Genomic DNA, 25,885 nt, shown 5'->3' on the forward strand with positions numbered 1-25,885 from the left:
TATATATATATATATATAGAGAGAGAGAGAGAGAGAGAGAGAGAGAGAGATGATTTAATGTTTTTTTAAAGAATTCTCTAATGATCTCCAATGATCAAAAATATAAAAAATATAACACAAAAAATATAGTGAAAACATTAATATTGTTTAACAATTTGTTACCAATTCAAATTCATAAAAAGTAATTTATTCCTGTGATGCAAAGCTGAATTTTCAGCACCATTACTCTTCATGACTCTTCAGTGTCACATTATTTTTGTGGAATATATTGTGGAAACTGTTTTTTCCCCAAGGATTCTTTGATGAATAGAAAGTTCAATAGAACAGCATTTATTCAAAAAGTAAATCTTTCGTAATGTAAAAATGTAAAAATATTTTTTAAATCTTACTAACTAAACTTTTATATAAAGCTTTTCCCTTGATTTCACAAATTGAAACATTTATTTTCAACAAACATGTAAATCAATAAATACAGAAAATATATACATATAGAAAATGATTATAATTACTGAAATCAAGGGAAACACACATAAACTGTTTGGTTTAATTTAAACTGACACTATCATCAATGTACAAATTCCCTGCATAGATTTCCAATAGCAGCCTCCCGTACCTGGATAAAACCTTCTTGAGTCACACACTCGAAGCCTCCACAGAGTCGCAACACTACATACGCCGGCTAATTCAACCAACACCTCACTCAAGCCAGGAGACGAAACAACCTTTCTTTCCTCTCCTGAATGTTACTTTTCTCACTATTTAGAGATTCTGCCTCATCATTTGAGAAGACCGAGCAAACAAAATGTTTAAGGGCAAATTCAGGAGTAATATTGACATGACTAGCATACAGTGTGGAAGACTTACCGCACTAACATAAAGGATATCCCTGCAGAGCTTGGTTTCCTGTGGAAAGTCAGGTAGATCCAGGAAGTTGTCCACCACCACTTGGCCAATGACGTCGTGACGTGAGAAACGGTCGAAGTCGTAGACGCTGAAATGGAGCTTTCGCGTTGGAAGCTCCGCGTACTCCACAGGAAACAGGAAAACCTCGTCGAAGATGGGGTTCAGAGTCTTGCGGTGGACCTTGGTTTGATGCTTGGTTTTGCGTTCTGGCAACAGGTAGATCTTCACGTATGGGTCGGACGTTCCCGTAAAGTCCTTGGCAGGTAGGTCTTGGGCCTTGTGGATCTTCACGATGAGCTGCTCCAAGTCGCAGTCGTATTTGATGATGAAGTGCAGGCGTCCGCAGCTGTCCGCTCGCCTGACGTCATCCGCGTCCACTGACCTCTGCTTGTAGAGCTCAGGCTTGATGCTCCCCAAGCCCGGACCTGTTATGGACTCCTGTCTCTGGAACTGGGCCATGTTGAAATCGTGATTGGAGACGTTCATCTGTCTCCGGATGGAGTTGTGCCTGAAGTGAGAAGAAAAGGGGGGCGGATTTCTGTTGGTCACCACTATGCTAGACATCTAAATAACGAGACTGAAAAGAACTTTAATTAAAGCTGAAGGTCACAGAGGCTCACACTGTCTGACAAATGCCAACTGGGAATTGCTAAATGAATATCAATGGTGGCTGAGTGATTATGCCTGACGAAGTCAGGAACACATGACTCACCTGACAGATGAGGTCGGTTCGGTGACTTGTCGCTGTACGCGAGCTACATGGATGTGGTTGAGTTCCTTTGCCTTAGACTGGGTCTCCAGCTGGATGTCCGGGGACGTGTGGCTGATCTTCATGGCTGACTCTGGGAGCACCGTTGGGCCGATGGGATCCTTCTCAAAGTCCTCGCTGTATTCCCGCTCCATGCCCTCCACCTCGGCCAGGACCGGCTTCTGCTCGCCCTGCTGGTCCTTTAGGCCGGGCCAGAAGCGATCTCGCCATGGCACCCAAAACAACTTCCATGACACGAACAGGGAGACGGCAAACAGCGCCAGGCCACATGTGGTCACCAAAAGGGACAACAGGCTCACAGACACATCTGGAGCAAAGACCAAGAGAGAAAGTTGGTCATCCTCCACCTTGAAGATAACTATAACTATAAAGTTTTAACAATCATTTTAATTCTATGCGACTAAGGGAATTCCACACCACAACTGTAATGAAAACTGCACAGAGGAACGTTATCACTGGAAAAACTTTCAAAACTTTTTTTTCCAGCTGATGAACGATAAAAACATTGACAGCCAATCAGAAGTGCTGGAGCATTTAAAGCGGCAGACGACAAAACTGAAGTGCGTGCTTATAATAAACAGAACGTGGTGTGAACGCTAATATAGTTATCATTCTTAGTTTGAAGGGGCCTATAGTCTTAAGCTAATTAACATAAATTTCATTAACAGAATCATTAAGAGAAATTAAGAATTTCAAAATGACTTGATTAGTTCTGCTAGCTGATTAGCCTGCTAACTTAGCCTATACCCTTCAACTATATGATTTATGCAACTTATATGTTTTTGTTTGATCAGGCATTACAAATGGACTCAACTCAACAAGCGAGCTGAATTGTTTATGACGCAGCCTCAGAACAGTAAAGTGAAGTAAAGTTTATAAAGGCTTTAAAGTTAGTCAGGTTTGTGTCCAAACGGACCTTCAAAATAAAAGCTGAAAACTTCACAAAACTTTTTCTGTGATCCAGATATTGAGATATTTTGCAAAGGACATCTCTAATATCTGGATTAGACTTGAACCTTAACTCTAACTGCTGAATGCACAGTAATATATACATATAAGATCAACTCCTAACTCCTAACTCCGTCTCCTTCCCCATCTCTTTCTTTCTTTTTCTCTCTCTCTCAACCCCTTGAGATGGTTTCTCTGAATTAGGCCACCCAGGCAGAGATGCTTTTAGTGTGGACTGAATGAATCCCTGTCAGACCACCCTGCCTCCTGCTTACTATTTTGTCCACTCCGATCTTTTCTCCCTGTATGGGGTAAAAATATAAGACTAATTTTGCTGGTTATCATACCTGAGACAGGAAGACTTAGGATGCACTTAAAGCTATAGTTAAGTCAAAAATGATGTAATTCTGTCATTATTTACTCACCCTCGTGTCATTCCAAACATGTATGACTTTCTTTTCTTTCTAGAGCACAAAATGAGATGTTAGGCAGGATATTAATGGTGCTTTTGCATATAATTAAATGATCAAGGGCTCCAAAAAGATCAGTGTGAACATTCTGCTAAACATCTTTTGTGTTCTGCAGAAAATCAAACAAGTTTAGAACAACATGAAGGTGATTAAATAATGACAGAATCTTCTTTTTTGTGGAAAATATTACATTAAAACTTCAGCAGCTCAAGTGTTGCATTATGAACTTGTAAAATAATAGGTTATAAAAGTGAAGAATTTATATAATACATCTTTGGTCATTCCGTTTTTATAATAATTAGTTATACTTTCCATAAATCATGAGAAAATAGCATTGCGCTAAAATATCAAGCACTTTGATTTGATTTTCTTGATTTGGCTGTTCTGAAATTTCATGAGTGCTCATTAAAAGCGAGCACATATCATTTGGCAAAACAGATCCTCCTGCAGGCTTCATACTGGGAAATCATAAATTGAATGGATTAATCATTTCTTCCTTTTGTAATGCTGTCAAGGTGTAATCAGGATTATTAGCATTCAGCACTGTTCCACAGACTTTAATAGACTCTGTGGGATTCCATTGACACAGTAAATTAACCACAGGCTTCATTTGCGTAACTGTGGACTAAACCATGTGCATGACATCCAGCACACTTCCAATACAACAATATCCCTGTCTGCATTAAACGTCACAATTAGAGGGCCATTTTGATTTGGAAACATTGTGACAAATTAATTTTTTTCTATTATTATGGCTAATATAAAAAATAAAAAAAATATCTTGTGTTACCATAGATGGGATAAAACAATCATATTCTGTGCTAAAATAAAACCGATCTCATAAGAAAAAATAAAATTTACAAGGTGGTGATCGGGGTTGGGAAAGTTACTTGGTTACACTTTATTTTAAGGTGTCATTGTTACAGTGTAATTATATATTTAAGTACTGAGTAATAATAAGCAACTACATGTACTTACTATAGGGTTAGGGTGGGATTAGGGTTTGGTTGAGGGTTAGTTGCATGTAATTATGCATAATTTACTGTTATTACTATGGTAAGTACATGTAACATGTAACACACACTGTAAAATAAAGTGTTACCTTTTAAAAGTTATGTGTTACAACATGTTACTCCCTAAAAAAGACTTTTTATGAACAGTAATGCATTACGTTACTTTTGCGATACTTTTTCTCACCTGGGCTGGGTTTCTAATCATATATAATTTATTCGAATTAGCCAAAAATTCAGCAAAACGTAAAATACTTCAGGTTGTGAATTGCCATGAGAGCATGTTGGCTAAAATATAAAATAAAATAACATTCTCTACAGTCACTGTGTCCTTAGTTACGATACGGACACACATTATGAATAAATGATGCAACAGAGAACATGCTCTGACTAGCAGCCTCACTGGGACACATATTCAGTGCGATAACATTTCATGCATATTGTTTCAGTGTGGGACTCCAAAGGTAAGCTAAATAGGACACCAAGCTTAAATCTGAACTGAAAATGAAGATCATGCAATGTAGATTTCTAAGTGTACTGTAAATATCAGAGCATGTTTCAATGCTAAATCTAAGCAAATCAGATTTATCCAAATAAACAGAAATACTGAGATGATGAAAAAGTAATGCAGTGAAAAAGTGCTGATGAAATTTACTTATAATATAATATAATTTACTTATATAGCCTAATTTACAACATAAACTTTTGTGGGATGCCTCAAAGAAGTGACTCCTGTCTAATGAAGCAAATGTGAGATATTGTTACTGATTACATGTTTTTGTAGTGACCGCCATTCTGAAGATGACTAAAAATATATTTAAAGGTACACTATGTAACTTTTTTTGTTCAAAATTAACTCTTTCCCCACCAGCGTTTTTGAAAAAAAGTTGCCAGTCAGCGCCAACATTTTTGATCATTTTCAAAAAAGTTTCATGGATTTATGAATATCTAAACATGCAATAAATCAAAAGAAAGAACAGACCCTCTGTTTTAAAAAAAAAAAAAAAAAACTTTTTGTTTTATTCTAGCTTCATGCATTCGACTAGATCGAATCCATCCTGGGTTGACATTTCATTCAGTAACATTAGGCAGTTTTGATTTATATGCTGTTTAATGTTGATGATTGCGTTATTTTACATGCTTACATATGCTATCACTTGTTTCTGCATCTTCTTCACATGTGTTTTGATCTGAAGATTCAGTACTCTTTTAGAATATGTGTAATAGCGCCCCCTTCCGTATAACAGTGAAAAGCGTTGTCTCATAAATGACGGAAATTTCCATCAATGGCAGGAAAAGAGTTAGCAAAAATCATGTTTTTTTTTTTTGTCTTACTCTGATTCACTATGGTAAGCCTAGTATAAGTGTTGACATTTTAGATATAGCGGGATGGTTTTAGTGCTGGGAAAAAATTAATCGCGATTAATCGCATCCAAAATAAAAGTTTGTGTTTGCATAATATATATGTGTGTACTATGTATAATTATTTTGTATATATAAATACACACATGTATATATTTAAGATTTTTATTTATTTATATATAAATTATTTATATTTATATATAATATAAATTATGTATATACAGTATATACATGCAAATATTTCTTAAATAAATACATGCATATTTGTGTATTTATATACACAAAATAATTATACACAGTACACACACATATATTATGCAAACACAAACTTTTATTTTGGATGCGATTAATCGCGATTCATTTTTTCCCAGCACTAGATGGTTTTCATTGAGAACATATGTCTCGTCATAACCGTAAATAGAGAACAAATTGCCCAGGTTTGCCGCATGTATGGTGTGTGAGTGGCATATTAGTTGTCACAACGAGCAAGAAAGATAAACATGGAGCATGCAAAATCTCAAACCTCCGGGAATCTCCCGTTTTTGAAAAAACGCAGAACAGAGGAGAGTCAAAAAGAGAATGCGATACGACAGAGCACGTAATAAAACTCGAATCAACAATGACTTGGCAACATTGAGTTGACTTCATTACGGTTGTTGTAGTGCTGTGCTGTAATTTATTTTGAAGGAAGTACCATGTTTATTAATGGGTATAGCTACAGTAACGTCTTCAGCGAGTCAGCTTGAGATCCTTTCCATCTAAACTGGTTATATCACTTAAGCCTAGTAGTAAATGGGTCAATGACGTATAAGGATTTTCAACAAGCCAATTTAAAAAAATAAAAATAAATAATACCTGTTGCAATTGTTCAAACATTAAGGATGTTGTGTACACCCAAATTCATTTTAAAAATTTAATTTAAGTGATTTTAGTGTTTTTTCATCTAGATGAATTGTCCGCAGCCTTAAAAAATGTGGTGCGACCATGATTTATCTTAAAATTAATTAATTTCCTTAACATGCTTAAACATTTTTTTTACAAGTTCTTGGTAATTAAAGTGTTTAGAAACCAAGTATTTGCATTTCTTTTGAGTTTTTGTAAATAATGATCTCATTTTTTGTTCTATAATTTCCGAGTTGCCTTCTTAAATCTAGTTAACAGACTTATTTTTCCTGTAAATCACATAAAACTGATAGAAATGTTTTAAAAATATAATTTACTAAAGCATACTAAATCAGTGATTCATATTTCAGCCACAGAAATAAGATATTTTATTTTAAATTGAATACAGTGATTGCTTTTATTGGTCGCACCACATGATAAGTGGTCGCTCCAAATGACACGAAGACCTTATATAGTTAAAAATCTTTTTAAAGAGATCAATGAACAATACATTTTATACAAAAAATAGATTTAAACCAGATTTTATACAAATTTCACAGAATTTTCCTGAACATAAACATTTAATAAACTTTTTTTTAATAAAAATCACATCACAAACACAAGTGCACCATTTAATTTAACTTGACTTAGAATTTCTTTCTAACAAATAATAATGTTATAGATATAAATTATTTCATAAAAGTATTGTATACAGTTAACATTTGGGGTCAGTAGTTTTTTTAAAAGTAATTGATACTTTTATTAATCAAGGACACATTCAGTGTCACATTCAGGCGCAGGCTATAATGTTACGAAAGATTCTATTTCAAATAAATGCTGTTCTTTTGAACTTTCTATTCATCAAATAATCCTGACATATAAAATGTATCAGTTTCCACAAAAATATGAACATTGATAATAATCAGAAATGTTTCTTGAGCAGCAAATCATTAGTGACCCTGGATCACAAAACCAGTCACAAGTCGCACAGGGTATTTGTGGCAATAGCCAACAATACATTGTATGGGTCAAAATTATCGATTTTTCTTTTATTCCAAAAATCATTAGGATATTAAATAAAGATGTTTTATATTTTGTAAATGTCCTACCATAAATTAATAAACATTTATTTTTGTGAGTGAATATAGCAATATCGCAAACATAAATGGACAACTTTAAAGGCGATTTTCTCAATGTTTCGATTTTGTAGCACCCTCAGATTCCAGATTTTCAGTTGTATCGGCCAAATATTGTTCTATCTTAACAAATCATACATCAATAGAAAGCTTATTTATTCAGCTTTCATATGATGTATAAATCTCAATTTCAAAAAATTGACCCATATGACATTGACCCATTGAGTGGTTTTGTGGTCTAGGGTTACATATTAGAATGATTTCTGAAGGATCATGTGACACTGAAGACTGGAGTAATGATGTTGAAAATTCAGCTTTGATCACAGGAATAAATTACAGTTTACTATATATTCACATAGAAAACAGATATTTTAAACTGTAATAATATTTCACTCTTCTCCTCTTGCTGCAGGGTCAGAATTTTTTCACTTGGCAGTGGCATCTGGTAAAATAGATTAAAATAGTTTTAAATAAATAAATAGGCAATAATAAATACACTACAAATAAATGCAGTATTACTAAACTGAAATTACATGCGCTATTTATTTTTTTGTGTATTTTTCTCATATTGTACAAAGAGTAAACATAAACTGTCTGAAATATATAAAAAAAAAATCCAAATTGCATAAAAATCTATTACAAATGATACTAAAGTAAAGTACTTTTTTTATATAAACCGTCAATTGAATATAAAAGCATAAAACTGCCAATCTAGGACATATATCTATCATTGAAAACAGTCTGCAGTGGTCGCACCACATGATATTTGGTCACACCACATGATATTTTCAAATTCAGTCATAATTTACAGGCACAGAATTGGCCACCTAAACAAAACAAGCTAGCTTGCCAAAAAAGGTCACTGAAATTTATAATAAAAATATATATTTGTAGAAATAACTTTAATATTAATTTTTTTTTGAGGTCATACCACATGACATCCAAATTTGGCAACTACATACCAACCATTACAAAGGTTTATTTTTTTTCCAATTTGAGAGAATTACAAACCTGCTTGCTGCTTCCATGGGTCCTTGGTAAATTGGTTTATGATGTAACTTCCTGTGTTTGAATAGTTTTCAACATATAAGTCCCAAAATGGTAGTTCCTTGATGGTCGCACCACATGATATTACATAAAATGGACATCATCGGACAAAGTTTGTTTGTATATTATGATGGAAATATAAATGCAAATGCTTTGAATTTTTTTAAAGGATTACAAAACATTTTGGAAATCATGCCAAATAGTGCAGAATATAAATTTGAATAAATTCAGAGTAATTTCAAAGATGTTTTCAAAACAGAAGTTATGGCCAGACGGTCGCACCACATGATGTTTTGACACTTTAAATAACAAATAAAATAACAAATAAGTAAAGGTTTTTGAAAAGTTCAAGTGAGTACATACATGGGAGAGGTACTACAAATACTACAAATGCAGTATCTTTTTAGGCATTTAAACCCATTTTTGCCTGAAAAAATGCAATCGGACAGAAAATGTAGGCGTCACGTCATTGACCCAAATGTTTTATGAGCAGTAGGATAACAATATTCATCCACACAGTCACGCAAAGACGAAGCACAACCAAAACAATGTTCTTCCACAAAATGCATGCTGTTTTGTTTTTTAACTGCTAGAGGGCCAAAGTCACATAGTGTACCTTTAAAACATAAAAAGTTGGAGAAATCATAGTATTCATTCAAGATCTCAGCCGATGCCCTGACTAACAGTAAAAGCAGCCAATCACGTGTTAGTTAGACCAATGAAAATCCCACCTGAAAGTTAAAAATGGCAACTGTTTTTTTCAGGCGTTGTTTATTCATGTACTGTATGTGCATTAGCCTGACTAGCTTGAAAAATACAAGCCTTTTTATGTAATTTCAGCTAAAAAGTACAATTCATTACTAATGTGAAATATCTATTTAAATGTAACACTGACAAATTACGCTCTTTCTCCATTCAAATATGAGCTATACTTGTATAACTGTAAATTTTGTTTCCAAGATGGCCGCTGAGTGAACTGACTTGCCATAAAAGGGAGTTATATTTAAAAAGATCAAAAACAGGTTGAGGTTGTTGACTCATTGTGGATGTTTCTTCATTTTAAGGCACTAACAACAAGCACTCGGAAAGAACAGTGCATCTCTATGGAAACATCTTCATGTTGCATCTGTAATGGTTACAAATATGGAAACTAAAGATTGCGTCTCATGGTTTCACAAAATGATTTCACAATCCCACAAGACACTAAACTCATTTCTAAGCTCTGACATCACATTATTCACTTATCCAAAACAAGATTAATGACACAGGCTTAAAGCGAATTTGTTTACCATTACTTTCCGGCTCCCACAAAATAAAAAATAAAAAAGAGATTGCATTTTTCGTCCTCCGAGTTTTTCTGTGTCCTTATGAGCAAAGATGAACCCACTTTTACATAAGAACCAGAGGAACATGAAGCCACCTGCTGAGGTAAGCACACCTGAATGTCTACAAGAAAAGATCAGGTCACTAAGAGAAGGCAAGCCATGATTTAGGGTGTCAAAATGGATTACAGCCAGATTTTCCCGAAAACTGCCTCTCAATTTGCATGTTCATTTTAATAAGCTAGACACAGTACATTCCCAGGGATCATGTTGTTATGCCTTTTTTTTAAGCAGGTGTCTGCTTGAGCTTTAGCAGGTGTAACATAAATCCAGACACCTTTTACATCTGGGTACTTGTTCACTCATGAACAGAAAAAAACTATTTAATCATTCTTTATACGCGTGATAAGCATGCTAAGGCATTTAGGTAGTTCGAAAGACCATATTCACCCAGCTCAACCTCTCACAAATGTCTATTTTTATTTCTGCTTCTGTGAATCCAGGTGGCAGAGTGCAGATGCTAGCAGCTACTAGCCAATCAGATCGAAGCTGGGAGACTGTTCGCAAATTTAATGGCAATATACAACGTTTTTTTCTGCCCAAGGGTAGAAAAGTGTTTAGAGGTTGACCAATTGAAGACAATTTTATGACAGTCCAGATGTCAACGGTAGTAGAAACTATAGGTGAGGGTGGCTATGAATAAATATGACTCACATAATAGTACACAAGCTTCACAGTCAATAGCCCATCACTGCTGCATTGCTCATGGATGTGTTATAAACTTTCCCGTGTAAGAATGAGACACTGTCTTTCCTGTGTTTGGGCCGTCAGTTACACGTCAATATGTGTCCACAACGTGCCATCTGAACTGTCCATAAGTCATCCATTACAGTGATGTGTTATTAACCTCTCAAAGTGCCAGGTTCCCTTGGGTTCTATTACAAAAGACTTCCCACAATACAGGCACTTTGCAGCGAAGCATGTGAACTCCCATCAGGCTAAGAGTATATTTACTGGGTTCCTGTACATGTCTGAACCAAGCTGTTCCCTTTCATTAAATTCTTGTACAATCCATCTTGAGGGACCAAATTACTTGTATGAATCATTCTCCCATGGGTCTAAAGGCCTCGTGTTAACGGATGTCAATGCAGGGTATCACAAAGGAGAAAGTGTACAGAGTGGCAGGGTGGGGTGGAATCCTAATGGCTTCCTGTCGACCACTCTGTGTCTCTGAGGATGAGGACGAAAGGATCTGAGGAGAGCGTGATCTACGAATGAAGGTTCAGTGAAGCTAATGTTTAGTTTAGCCCATATACTGAATCAAGCAGAACTCTATTTCTGACATCAATGACAGGTTGTTTTGGGGATTCACAAGTTTCCTGTGAAGCCTTCCAGGGACGCTGAATACCTGTGTAAAAACGTTGTGCTTAATTTAACTTCTGAATGCAAAAAGATACAAAACAAAAAAACAAAAAAACGTATTAATGTTCCTGCAGGTCGTGCAGCATTATTATTGCTAAAATTACACTGCCTCTGACATGCTGCTGCATTAAATCTGAATGAATGTAGGCTGCATTTCCAAATGGCAAAATACAGGACAGCTCGAAATAGGTCATTAATGCTGGACTGTGGGGATTGATGATTAGGGCTTGTTTTGTGTGTGTGTGTGTGTGTGTCTGTGTGTGTGTAGTTGTCTTGAAGTAAAATAGATATATTAATATAGAGAATAAAAACTAAAGCAAACAAACAAAATAAGAATAATGTAAAATGTAGTCAAAATAAAAAATGTATAAAAACAATCCAAATACCATTGTTAACATAAAAATGTTAGTAATTTTAGCAAAGAACCTGTCAAAAATTATATACATGTAGCTTATGTAATTAGATAATGATGTAAATGTAACTTTACTTTAGAAAAAAACACGTTTAGATGTTACGTTTACATATATATATATATATATATATATATATATATACACACACATATATAAATATACATATATACATACATATATATATATATATATATATATATATACACACAGACACATACACACATACATATATATATATATATATATATATATATATGTGTGTGTGTGTGTGTGTGTGTGTAATTAAATATAGTAACAAAGCATAAAAAACATTTATTCCTTGTTATAAGTTATATACATTGTCTGTTTTTAACAAACAGTGTAAACATATTAAGAAAAAAAAGAGTCTAGTAAACTGAATAAACTAAACGAAGCATAAGTCAAAAATGACATAAATAACAATAATCAAATAATAATCTCAGTAAATAAGAGCATGACAACAACAAAAGTACGCCTTTTTAATCTTAATAAATAGGCTACTGTTTGCTTTATATAGCCTAATGTAACTAATGGGTGTGGTTACTTTAATGACAAGAAACACTTCATCAATGCTAGCTGCTAATTAGCCGAACATTTAAATAAAAAATTGCATATTTTAAACACGAAAAGTCGCCAGAAAACCTTCCTGATAACTTTCTAGAGACAGAAAAAAATACCTGTAAGTGTCATGACAGTATAAGATTCATATGTAGTTTGAAAGCAGCTGAACGCGACTGTTTAAATGTGATTTTCGGCGTTTTGATTAGTTACGACACACGACACCTCGTCAGCACGGTAAAACAAAATGTTTCAAACTAGAATAAAACACTGTCCTTACCAGAGTCCGAATATCTCGGTCTCCCGAGATCGCGAAAATAGTAGGTGAATTCCAAGCAGTTTTCATTGTGCACCTCTCCTCTCGAGCACAGGTCAGACAGAAGCTCCAGCGCCTTTCCACAAATCTCATCCTCTCTGTCTGCAGGCATTTCCCACCAGCATCCTTCTGAATGAACACTTCTATAACGCCTATCGAGACACTGACCGCCGCTTCCAGCTTCTGACAGCGCTCTTCATACTCGCCCAGACCAATCCCATTAGGAAAGTTGAATTGAACAGTGTCCAGTTGTGTTCAGATCAAGCCCACAAGTTTGCACTCATGAGTGTGTCTATAGTTGGGTGCATAGCGCTCGGTGACACTGGTTGAATTCACACAGTCAGCTGGGCTACTCCCGAAAAAAACCAGCAAGTGTCAGAGCTGAATTGCATCTTCATGAATGAAAAACTGTTGGCTGGCTGGCATCTTCCTCAAGCCTTCTGGGATCCCTTGTCTCCTGCCAATCTAAAACTGCTCCTCCCACACCAGCTTTGCTCTTCTCCACACCAGACTTAGATTACAGGATCATTTGGCTATAAATCCCACTTGTGCTCCTCAAATCCATAAGAAATCAAGTTGTTGAGAAATTGAAAAATGAGAAGGGATAACATTCTGCCAGAATGGTATCAGAGAGTGGCTTTTTAAAATGAGTTGTTAAACAACAACATTAGCAGTTGTTAGTACAGGCATAAAATACATGTTTTTGTGCACTGATGCTGATGATACAAACTAGGCTAAATGTCATTGCCCAAACTTGAAAATATAGTGATGCATTACTGGCTGATAGAATAAAAATGTATTTCAAATCAAATACAAATCTTTCTTGCATAAAATCAATGAATATATATATAATTTACAGCTAAATGTATTGAATTTAAATCGTTTCTTTTAATAGGAGATATAAAATACAGTAGCCTATATATACATTATACAGTGCATTATAAAATTAAAGTCATTTTTATAATATATAAATTGTATATTTAATTTAAATATTTATTTTTATTATAATGTATATATATGTATGTTAACTGGAATATATATATATATATATATATATATATATATATATATATATATATTAGGGCTGTCAAAAGATTAATCGCGATTAATCACATCCAAAATAAAAGTTTGTGTTTAAATAATATATGTGTGTGTACTGTGTATAATTATTTTGTATATATAAATACACACACATGCATGTATATATTTAAGAAATATTTGCATACATATACTGTATATATTTATATATAATTTATATTATATATAAATATAATTTTTTTATATATAAATAACACATTTTTCTTAAATATATACATGTGTGTGTATTTCTAGATACAAATTTAATTATACACAGTACACTCACATATATTATTTAAACACAAACTTTTATTTTGGATGTGATTAATCGCAATTAATCTTTTGACAGCCCTAATATATATATATATATATATATATATATATATATATATATATATGCATACAGATTTATGATTTAAATATATAATAAATATGAACATTTAAATTTATTATATAATTTATATATTATAAAAAATACTTAAAATGTTTGTATAATATAATATAATATAATATAATATAATATAATATAGTATAATATAATATAACTAATATACACCCCAAGCAAAGGACTGATGTACAGTAACTAACAAAACAACTGGTTGAACATTAAGTAAATAAAACCTTATTAAAATTCATCCTTTGAGAAGGATAAATGAACTCCGAGAACCTCCGATGGAAAGCTGAATCAAATATGTATTCACTTATGTAACAGCCACCATTATTCCGCTCATACACATTCAATATGCACTTTGTGTTGTCTGCATGAACTAGACATCTGACCAGGATAATCCCAGTTTCTTGATGGATTATGTAATGCCTTTGTCAGCAGCACAGATCCATTATCCTTCCCAATACCAATAGTCCTGTAATGGCATAGTAAGACTTCTTTCACTCCAAGTATCAAAGACTCGGGTATCTAGAGCTCTATCAAATGCCAAGGCAGCCTCAGTAGACTAAAGCGTATTCTTCTCGCCCTTCCCCTTCCTCTGGAGCCGTCAGTGCATGGCAGCTAATAGACTGAAGCTCCACACAGACTCTCCTTGTGTTCCGACATCAACAATTCACCAATGTGACGAGCTATACAAAGACTTGAGTCAAAGCTTAGACAAGTGCAGACTGTCCCACATCCAAGGATGAAGGCTAATGAGATGTGTAGATTCCTCACCCCTGCTTTCCTTTTACCCCTCTCTCTCTCTTTGCTCCTATCTATGGCGGTGTGGTGCCACATCTTGTGTTTTAATTAGCTCTCTCACACTTTGTAAGTGCCAGCCATTCTCCTCAGAGTCAACAGTCAGAGCTGTTCTCTGTGATAATGCGGAAACTGTGTTTCCTGTTGGATTATTCATACGGGACTAATCTAGAGACCGGTCGAGTCTCTCTTCAGCTGTTCTGTCGCTTTGAAAGAAAGCAGTCCTCTTAGAGGCAAGGCTAAGTACGCTTGGCCTTCTTCTACCGTTGTGTAGGCTATGAACAGTTTATGTGCTCGGTTTCGTCTTTATATAACAAAAAGAGTCGGCCTGCCGGATAGGGTTGATGTTTAAAGTGTCTTTTGGGATGTATTTTGAGAGATACAAATTACGCTGACTAAAACAATTTTAACATCTAGGAGTCAAATGACATTTTGTTTTCAATAAAAAAGATTGTTCTCAAGCACTCATTGAGTGCAGCTTGCCTTTTAACATTAGTCACTGCTATGTGCATTGATGAAGAAATGTTTTTAATAAACACTGTAAAAAGTGAACAGTTGGATCAACTTAAAAAAATTACTTCAATTGGTAACACCTAAAGAAATGAAGTTTTCTCAACTTAAATTATCACGTTTTTCACGATAAAATGTGATAATTTAAGTTGAGAAAACTTAATTTCTTTAGGTGTTACCAATTGAAGTAATTTTTTTAAGTTGATCCAACTGTTCACTTTTTAGAGTGAATAGACTATGACAATTTAAGTTATATAAACACTAGAATGTTTTTCTACTGTAGTTTTCAACTTTTTTCCAATATTAAAGCTGTCACTTCTGATCCCGTTTGTATTTGTCATATCAGTCACTTTCTTTATTAAAATGTAGGTTGAAAATGTCACCCACCTTTCAGTCTTAAAAGGTTAGTTCACCCAAAAATGAAATTTCTGATTAATTAGGCTACTCACCCTCGTGTTGTTTCACACCCGTGAGACCCGCATGCGAAATTTCGTTAAGTGCCCATTAAAATTGATTCAACATTACAAAGAAACAATTTCTTAACCTAAAAATATATATCCGTTTTATTATTTTAACAAAATTCTGTTGTGAATATGATAAACCCCTCAGTAAACAGACTAACTTGAATCTAAAAGATGGTTTCTGGTTCATTTTCAATCGGACATAACCGAAAAATGACTTCCGGTTCAGCAAGGGAGTCAGTTGTGAAATCTCTAAGAGCTTTGAACGATTCACTGATCAAGTGAGTCTGATTCAAACCGAATTTGAGACTGTCTACGTCCCAATTTGCGAAGCCTACTTGTACACTATTCTATGCCATTTTGTATAAATATTATGAGTAGTGTGTTCATACTGAAAATCCCTAAATGAAAAAGTATACTTCAAATACATGGTGAAGCACTTAATGAATGAAAAACAAAGAAATGTGTGGAATATTGGACACTTCATGCACTCAGTTAATATGCAAGACCTTGATTAGCTGCTTCAGGTGTGTTTAATTTAGGCTGGAGCTTAACTTTGCAGGACAGTGGCCCTCCCGGAGCTGGATTGGATTGGACACCCCCTGCACTATGCATTTAAGTTCATGTCATCTGGGACCCAACTTGTGAATCTTTTTGACTGACTCGTTAAAAAGAACCAGTTCGAAAGAATTGTTTGCAAATCAGGCATCACGGCTTTTGCTATTGTTTGTTAAGTCTGAAACCATATATTATTACGCACACATTTCCCCAACCCTTGGAGTTTTAATTAGTGCCGTAAATATTTCGCTTCTTTGCATTGCAGCCTTTTTAATCGCAGTTTGGAGCCCTGACTGATGGTGTTTTGCAGGACGGTATTAAATATGAATACATTGCTGTCTGTGCTTGAGAAAGTTTGGTTGGAGAAAGACTGTCTGGAGATATGCTTAAAAGTGCTTCAAGATCAAGTCGATTTCTTTAAGACTGCATACGATACTGAACACATTTTGATCTTAAATGATGTGTGATTTCATGTACTTTGGCAGCAGCAGTGTATTCCTCCACAATTCCCATCAATAGTATGAAGCAATACCAACCATTAGAGGTTCAAATAAGTCTCTAATGTTGGACATGCTGATGCCAAGGGGCATTAGATATTATTTAAGTGTGTTATATGCTGGCTGAAGCAAAAAGAAGCCTCACAGCCATTGCGTATCTATCCAGTGGCCACAAGACATTATTACTGGGGCTTGATTAGATTCGCTTTTACTGAAGAACTATCAAAAAAAGCTTTGACAGAGCACACTTACGTAACATGGCATGCTCTACTTGTTTGAAGGCTATGTGGAACGTTCTGGCAACATCACCTTGACCATTATATTGATAGATCTTGTGAAATACTGTGGCTTCCTCTTTCATCACACTCAATGTTTTCAGCCTTGCTTGTACAGTAATGTTCGTGAAGTTGTTAAGACAGATCATCTATTATATCACAATGGTGGTACATTTTGTTTTCAACTTATGTTTTTAAAGCACACTATGCTTGAAATTCATGTTTGAGATATGATTATGCATCATTTACAGTGAGGAAAATAAGTATTTATTTACCTGCTATTTTGCAAGTTCTCCCACTTGGAAATCATGGAGGGGTCTGAAATTGTCATCGTAGGTGCATGTCCACTGTGAGAGACATAATCTAAAAAAAAAAAAATCCAGAAATCACAATGTATGATTTTTTAACTATTTATCTGTATGATACAGCTGCAAATAAGTATTTGAACACCTGAGAAAATCAATGTTAATATTTGGTACAGTAGCCTTTGTTTGCAATTACAGAGGTCAAACGTTTCCTGTAGTTTTTCACCAGGTTTGCACACACTGCAGGAGGGATTTTGGCCCACTCCTCCACACAGATCTTCTCTAGATCAGTCAGGTTTCTGGGCTGTCGCTGAGAAACACGGAGTTTGAGCTCCCTCCAAAGATTCTCTATTGGGTTTAGGTCTGGAGACTGGCTAGGCCACGCCAGAACCTTGATATGCTTCTTACAGAGCCACTCCTTGGTTATCCTGGCTGTGTGCTTCGGGTCATTGTCATGTTGGAAGACCCAGCCTCGACCCATCTTCAATGCTCTAACTGAGGGAAGGAGGTTGTTCCCCAAAATCTCGCAATACATGACCCCGGTCATCCTCTCCTTAATACAGTGCAGTCGCCCTGTCCCATGTGCAGAAAAACACCCCCAAAGCATGATGCTACCACCCCCATGCTTCACAGTAGGGATGGTGTTCTTGGGATGGTACTCATCATTCTTCTTCCTCCAAACACGTTTAGTGGAATTATGACCAAAAAGTTCTATTTTGGTCTCATCTGACCACATGACTTTCTCCCATGACTCCTCTGGATCATCCAAATGGTCATTGGCAAACTTAAGACGGGCCTTGACATGTGCTGGTTTAAGCAGGGGAACCTTCCGTGCCATGCATGATTTCAAACCATGACATCTTAGTGTATTACCAACAGTAACCTTGGAAACGGTGGTCCCAGCTCTTTTCAGGTCATTGACCAGCTCCTCCCGTGTAGTTCTGGGCTGATTTCTCACCTTTCTTAGGATCATTGAGACCCCACGAGGTCAGATCTTGCATGGAGCCCCAGTCCGAGGGAGATTGACAGTCATGTTTAGCTTCTTCCATTTTCTAATGATTGCTCCAACAGTGGACCTTTTTTCACCAAGCTGCTTGGCAATTTCCCCGTAGCCCTTTCCAGCCTTGTGGAGGTGTACAATTTTGTCTCTAGTGTCTTTGGACAGCTCTTTGGTCTTGGCCATGTTAGTAGTTGGATTCTTACTGATTGTATGGGGTGGACAGGTGTCTTTATGCAGCTAACGACCTCAAACAGGTGCATCTAATTTAGGATAATAAATGGAGTGGAGGTGGACATTTTAAAGGCAGACTAACAGGTCTTTGAGGGTCAGAATTCTAGCTGATAGACAGGTGTTCAAATACTAATTTGCAGCTGTATCATTCAAATAAATAGTTAAAAAATCATACATTGTGATTTCTGGATTTTTTTTTTTTAGATTATGTCTCTCACAGTGGACATGCACCTACGATGACAATTTCAGACCCCTCCATGATTTCCAAGTGGGAGAACTTGCAAAATAGCAGGGTGTTCAAATACTTATTTTCCTCACTGTATGTTAGGGAACAAAACGGGAACATTTTGAAGTAATTCTTCTTTAGCAAGTATTGTTCAATACAGACCTTATTTCACTCACAAAGAGGAAACCATCATTCTGAAATTGCTAACCGATAATCAGCTTACAGATTTAAAAAAGTTCAAAATCTTTGAGCTGTTATTCTAGTATTTTTTATATAGTTTATTCATATTTTGAATTCAATTTATGCTAGGCAACATTTCTAATTTCTTTTTAGTTTATAATAGTTATATTTTATTTTTTAAGAGTTTTATTTTACGATAATAACCCTTCTTTTAGTGCAACAGTGAACCGTATGTGTTTATGTAATGCACTGAATAGTGATCCAAGTGTAAACACCCAGTAAAGTTCAATCAAAGCCAGTCATTACTGCTCATTCCCACACACACACCGTCAGCAAATCCCTGTATTGGACAATGCCCTGTGAACTCCAAGATGCTACTTTCTCACACACAGAGCACTGTGGGATATATCTGATGAAGTCTTTGGTGTTTGCCATGCGCTACAATTAGGTCTACATTTCCTTTAGTATAGAATTTACTACTACATTCACTCACTGACAAACGGTGAATTGTCAGTGATAAAGTACAGTTCAAGTGCAACGACAAAACCTAGAAGTGCTGAATGAAAAGTGCATGAAGGCTCATTCTACTTATAAATAACCTATAGAAACATATTATGTTCAGCACTTTCAACAGCATCTGTGACAAGCTGATGATAACCACAGGAAAACAATTATAGCCTAACTCATATAACTCATCCCTGAGTTATATGTAGTTATGTTTTATTTATTACACATTGAAAATGATGTAAACTCATGTCATATACTCCAGTCACACTACTAAATCCTCTGGCTTGCTTATTTGGGGACACTTAATATTCAGCAGTATTATTGATTTGACTGCACTGACACTATCAGAAGAGAACTGAGTTAGATAAATTGCTTGTGGCAACTTTATTTTATTTTGTATTAATTAATGCACTATTTATTTATTTATTTCAATCAATTAATCATGGTTGATGTAAATACAATTTCTGCAACTGAATATTTTGGTGCAGTCTTGAAGCCACACCACTATTTGTCACTATAGGAGCAAGACGACAACCATATTGGCCACGTTTAGCACAACTGTTGATTTTTATTACAGGGAGGAACTTGAAAGATTTCACAAAAATGACACTGATTGAGCCGAAGCACTCAGCAGTCGTGCTTCTCTGATCTCTATGCGTTTGATCATCTTTCATAGCACAGTATGTCCAAATGTAATTTATGATGTAATTGCGATTTCTTTGAGATTGCATTTCCACATCTCTCACCTCTCCCACCAGCTCCATAGGAACAAACGTAGCCTTAAGAAACAATGTGTGGATTTATGGCACAGTATCCCATCAGTCCACTGCAGTAAATAATATGCTTACCGTAGTCTGTCGTATCAAGGCTCAAGTAAGCCATTGCACAACAGCTACAGGAATATCAGTTCAGTTTTGTTAAACTCGATTGGATTAATACCACTTTTTTCACTTTTAAAGGGATAGTTCACTCAAAAATGATAATTCTGTCATCATGTTCCAAAACTGTATGACCTTCATTCTTAATATTTTTAATTATCTTTTATTTTTATATTTTTATTTTAATTTTAGTTTAAGTTTTAGTACTTTTTATGTGATTTTGTTAATATTTTTTTTCGAAATATTTTAATTTGGCTTAATATTTATTTAAGGTTTAGTTTTAACTACTTGCTTTATTTCTGTTCATTTTTCAAGTTTATGTTTTTTTTAAAAGTATATCTATACATATTACAGCTTTAATGTAAATATATTATCTATTAATAATTACATTTAGATGATATTTTAATTAAAAATAACAAAATTACTTGACTCATGAAATGGCTATTGACTATTTAAAAAAAAAAAAAAAGTATTGGTAATTTGCGGACAGGACATAAAATTAAGTTTCCGAACATTTCCTATAAAACACAACACAGTGCAATATTAACGTAATTCAAAATATGTGTAAAACACCAGGTTTGTGTGAAAGGGTAAAGTTCACCCCAAAATGAAGATTCTGTCATTATTAACTCATCCTCGTGTCGCTCCAACCCATGTCGTTCATCTTCGGAACACAAATTAAGATATTTTAAATGAAATGAGATTTTTAAATGAGCGTGACATCTCCGGTCACCATTCACTTCCATTGTAAGGCAAAGAGCACCTAATACATTCCTCTAAAAATGTGTTCCACAGAAAAAATAAATTCATAAGGACGGAATTGAGGGTGCATAAACGATAACTGAATTTTCATTTGTGGGTGAACTGTCCTCTTGAGGTTCTTCTACTGGAACTGTTATCAGATTCTAAGCAGGTCCAGATCAATCTTTATCTTGGTCAAAAGTACTTTTAAATGAACAACAGGAGCCTAAGTTTTCCCAGAATGCCAGCGGGCTCCTTGTTTATCATCACTAAATCCAAGGTGCCTGACTGTCACATGATTATGGCCTTTGGCTCTTGAAACTCGCCACACTGTTTCTCATTACAGTTGAGCCCCCTGAAGAACAAATAAAGATGGTAACACCGTGTCTGTATATTCCATCACTTGATGAATCACACATGCCAGAGCTGACGTTTTCTCAGACATCTGTCCCACTAAGAGCAAAATCCGGTCTTTCTGCTATCACTGACCAATGACATCATGTCGCCGGTACTCTGACATATTACATCATGTAGGCCGCGTGTCCACTGTGATTGGTTGACCATGTTTATTACAGAATAAAAACTTAGAAAGGGCATGTCCCATATGAGGGACCATGTGACACTGCTGCACTCTGTTACTATGGCAACAGCCCCTCTGCTGAGGAAGACATTTGTGTCATCCGTAATGAGGTTAAAAAATAAATAATCACTGCTGAAGTCAGTCAGAGCAGCTGGGTTTACTCAGGTGGGAGGTTGTGTCCACTGCAATATGACATAATATGAGCTTCTGTAGGAGTCAATATGTTGATGCTTGTATTGCACATTGATTGTTTTCTAAATAAAATGCTAAAATAATTATTTTGAAAGATCACTAGGAACACTTGTAAGGAATAATGAGTACATTTCCCCCCTCCTCTTTGTTTTTATAGGAGAACTGTCATTGTCTCTAAAAACGGTGTAACTATTAAAAGATCTAATTATGATGTACCTATGACTACAATTCTTTATGGTATATTTCTATGGCAACTCGTTAAATATGCTCTGAACGCTTTATGACCCACAATGTTCTCTATTGGCTCATTTGCAAGAGATTCCTGCCTTAATTCATCAAAAAGCAACCCCTTTAATTGTGCGTCCTAAAATATCAAGTGAAGCAATTTTTCGAACCTGTGCTGTTACTATACCTTTTAAATGTCACCTCAGCATCATTACTGTGGCATATGTTGGCATTTGCGAAATCGTTCAAAGAATGCATGCTATTTTTGGTTACACAGTTTGTTGGCTTAGTCAACAAAAATGAGTGATGATAGAATAATGTACAAAGCTACTGGGTGATGATTGCATTCATTTAAAAATCAGTTGATAATGCGGTCTGAACAAAAATCTTATTGGAAAAGAAGAAGAACAGCAAGACAGACTTGGGAATTTCATTTCCAAATATACCCAAACAAATCTATCTTGATGTTTTTGAGGTGAGGACCAAATCACATTTATATTAAAGTTCAACCTTGAGTTCACCTTTCTCTACATTCACTTGGAACTACCAACAAAAGCCCTTAAAGTGAGAGTTTTGTGACTTTTAGTCCATTTCTGTTAGCTTTGAGGTTATCTTTCTATGTGAAGTTTGCATTTTCTCCCTGTGTCTGCATGGGTTTCTTCTGGGTGCTCCGGTTTCTCCAACAATACAAAAACATGCAGTATAGGTGAATTGAAGACCCTAAATTGTCCGTAGGTGTAAATGTGTGTGTGTGTGAGTCTCAAGCCATGTAATCGGGAGCGTTGGGGAAAGATCTGGCGACCTAGCCTGGAAATACAGACCTAAATCTAAAAGATTAATGGTCTGGCGTCGACTAATGAAAATCGCCCAGCTTGAGGGGCGGCGCCAAGCATGCATTTGAAAATCTCGCTGCACGCAATTGGATAACACTACGACCAATCACAACAATAAACCCCAGCTACCAGCGGAGCTAACCTCTTAGACATTCTCTGATTATACTCTTACCGTATCCGGTCGGCGAAACAGCAAAAACGTCCTTCTTGCAAAGGAACGATTCGAGCGGCGTCTACTGTTCCTGTTTTAGATAAAAAGCCAAGTCTAACTCGTTCATTGTAGCGGCCAAAGCTGTTTCAAACAACTGGTGTTCATCCATAGCCATCTTGCAATGTTTACTAATGACTTTGACATCACAGCGCTGTCGTCATCTGTTTAGCTCGCCTCTGGCCCGCCTATATCAGATAACCCGATGTGATTGGTGCAGCTCAGATCGAGGGGCATATTTAATGAGCATCATTATTCGACACCAGAGTAACTTGCTGAGCAAATTCAACTTGTGCTCTCGCGAGAACTCTGGATTACCAGGGTACTGGCGACCTACTGTACCTTGGGAAAATCATCGGCAAGAAAATTCATGGACAGTCTCTCGCATAATGGTGAGAGTGGCGGGATCAGCAAGAGTCGGATACGACTTAAATACTGTAGTTAATGAATGAATGACAAGCTAGCATGCTCATGAAAGTTGACAAAATTCAAACATTCAAGGTCTAGAGGCATGTTTTTTAAAAGTTGAACTCTGAAATAGATGAGAGACACAAGTGCAATGGTCAAACACGCCAATCTAGTGCATGTTTACATAGGAAAACGATGGAAAATCTGCACAGTGGAATGCAAAGATGTGTTCTCTTCTGGGAAAATGAACCAAACATGTTGATGACTCATCCTGCACTAGATACCTTTTGTCCAGTCAAATGCTCTAAAATGAGAAAGTCCCTCCGCCTAAAATGACCAACCACCCCACATCATAGTTCATGGCTGTTATGTAACAAAAAGAACAGGTCATTTGATATGTCCGACTCCAACTCAAAACGAAAATAATTTTTGTACAGTATATGTTTATGACAAATGAACAGTAAAGCTGAATCTTGAATGGAGTAGCCTGTGATGGTGATGCTAGGTGGGTTTTGATATAATGGAGTACAAAGACGCACTAGAAAAAGTCAACGCATGAATAAAAGATGCATAACTATGGTGGCATTCACAGAGAAGAGCAGCAGGAAGACTTGATTGTCCCTCGTCTCCTTTAGGACACTTGCTTATTAAACTTTAATAGAGGACAATATCATACAGTGACCTGTAAAATCACGAGGATGTGTCAATGTTAGAAATGCACATGCACGTTTAAAAAATAATAAATTAAACTCCAGATCTTTGATCTTGTAGACTTATTCAAATAGAATAGAAAGCAGAGAAAATAGAACCAAATAAACAGAAAAGAACAAAATAAAGTAGAATTGAACAGAACCGTACAGAACAGATTGAAATAATAGACACAAACAGAAAGAAAACAGAACCAAACAGAAAATAATTGAACTGTATAAATCAGAATGGAACAGAACAGTTCAGAACTGAAGAAAGAAAGACAGACAGACAGAAGAGAAAAAGGACCAAAGAACCAAAACCAGAACCAAACAAAAAAAGCAGAACAATAGAAAATAGAAGTAGAATATAATGGAACAAACTAAAAAAGAACACAATATGAAACATAATAGAACTACTGTATATAATAAAGTAAAACAAAATAGAGTAGAACAGAACATTGTACAATTTAACAGAAAAACAGAACAGAACTGACCTGAACAGAACAAAGAATGTTAATATTCAGAAACATTCAATGCTCAAATATGTGTAATTGGTTGTATAGCTCCCAGTGATGAAGATATAATGATGTTCTGTACTGTGTGCCTGTGATCAAGGATGCAGTTGAAGCCACTACAATATGGAAAATGACATAAGCATAAAAATCACTGGCCATGTGGGAGCCGCATTGTATGCATATGAATTTGAATAAACAGATAACACAAAGATTTGCAATAATCTTGAAGTGAGAATATCCCCTTCTGCTTGCCTGTGCCAAAAATAAATGTTCTCCTCTGTGCTTGATTCAAAGGACAGCAGCTGGTTGAGGGAAATAAAACAGCTGAGTCGTGCACCAGCAAACATGTCTCGCCATGTCTGGACATGACATCGATTTTTCTGCATTTCTTATCAGATTTGTAAAGACTAAAGCCTTCAAGAGCTCCAGCTTGAGTTCGAAGGACAAGATAAATCATTGAAGGTTAACTGACTTATAAATCGAACAGTAGAACACAGGAGACCAGAGAATTTATACCACAAAAACCTTATTAGATGTTCACGTAGATCAGGTTCAGATCTTATTAATGAGCGACTCAATCTGATTTACAAAAAAATTATTATTGATTCGCTCACTCAGTCGGTGTGTGTGGTTCTTGAGTTAACGATTAGTGATGTTACGTTCCACTCGGAAACTTGTCAAATATGTAGAGCTTCGTTTGTTTTGGGCAAAAGAATGTTGAGTTGGCAAAGCTCAATAAATTCAAAGTTTAAGTTAACAGAACTGGCAGATTTTAATTTTGTACTCATACATTTTAATTGCGCCTAAGTTAATTCATACATTTAACTGAAAATTATCACGTAATCTCAATTTAAATATTAGTAGTGAAACTGTAGCTATAACTAGCTAATTCAGCAAATCCTAATTGGTAACACAATGGTTTGATAACATTAACATAAACTTCAATGTTCATTCAATGTTCTTTATGTTTGTTCAAGAGAAACTAACCAACATAGCCTGAATTCCCCTCGCACACGATGGCAGA

At 35.5% G+C, this 25,885-nt stretch overlaps 1 protein-coding gene across 1 annotated transcript in view; it reads right to left on the reverse strand.

The window, feature by feature from the left end:
• The window catches only part of syt9b (synaptotagmin IXb), a 29,063-nt gene extending 16,067 nt beyond the window's left edge, over positions 1-12,996 (reverse strand). Inside the window, exons 1-3 of the mRNA XM_084095175.1 lie at positions 12,541-12,996; positions 1,616-1,979; positions 865-1,411 (exon numbers count right to left, since the gene is read on the reverse strand). Of these exons, the coding sequence (XP_083951301.1) occupies positions 865-1,411; positions 1,616-1,979; positions 12,541-12,688 (1,059 nt within the window). The 5' untranslated portion in view covers positions 12,689-12,996. The remainder of the gene's footprint in view (positions 1-864; positions 1,412-1,615; positions 1,980-12,540) is intronic.
• Positions 12,997-25,885: the final 12,889 nt, after the last annotated feature.

The sequence above is a fragment of the Abramis brama genome, assembly GCF_963993115.1.
Source record: "Abramis brama genome assembly, chromosome: 20".
In the NCBI taxonomy this organism is placed as follows: domain Eukaryota; kingdom Metazoa; phylum Chordata; class Actinopteri; order Cypriniformes; family Leuciscidae; genus Abramis; species Abramis brama.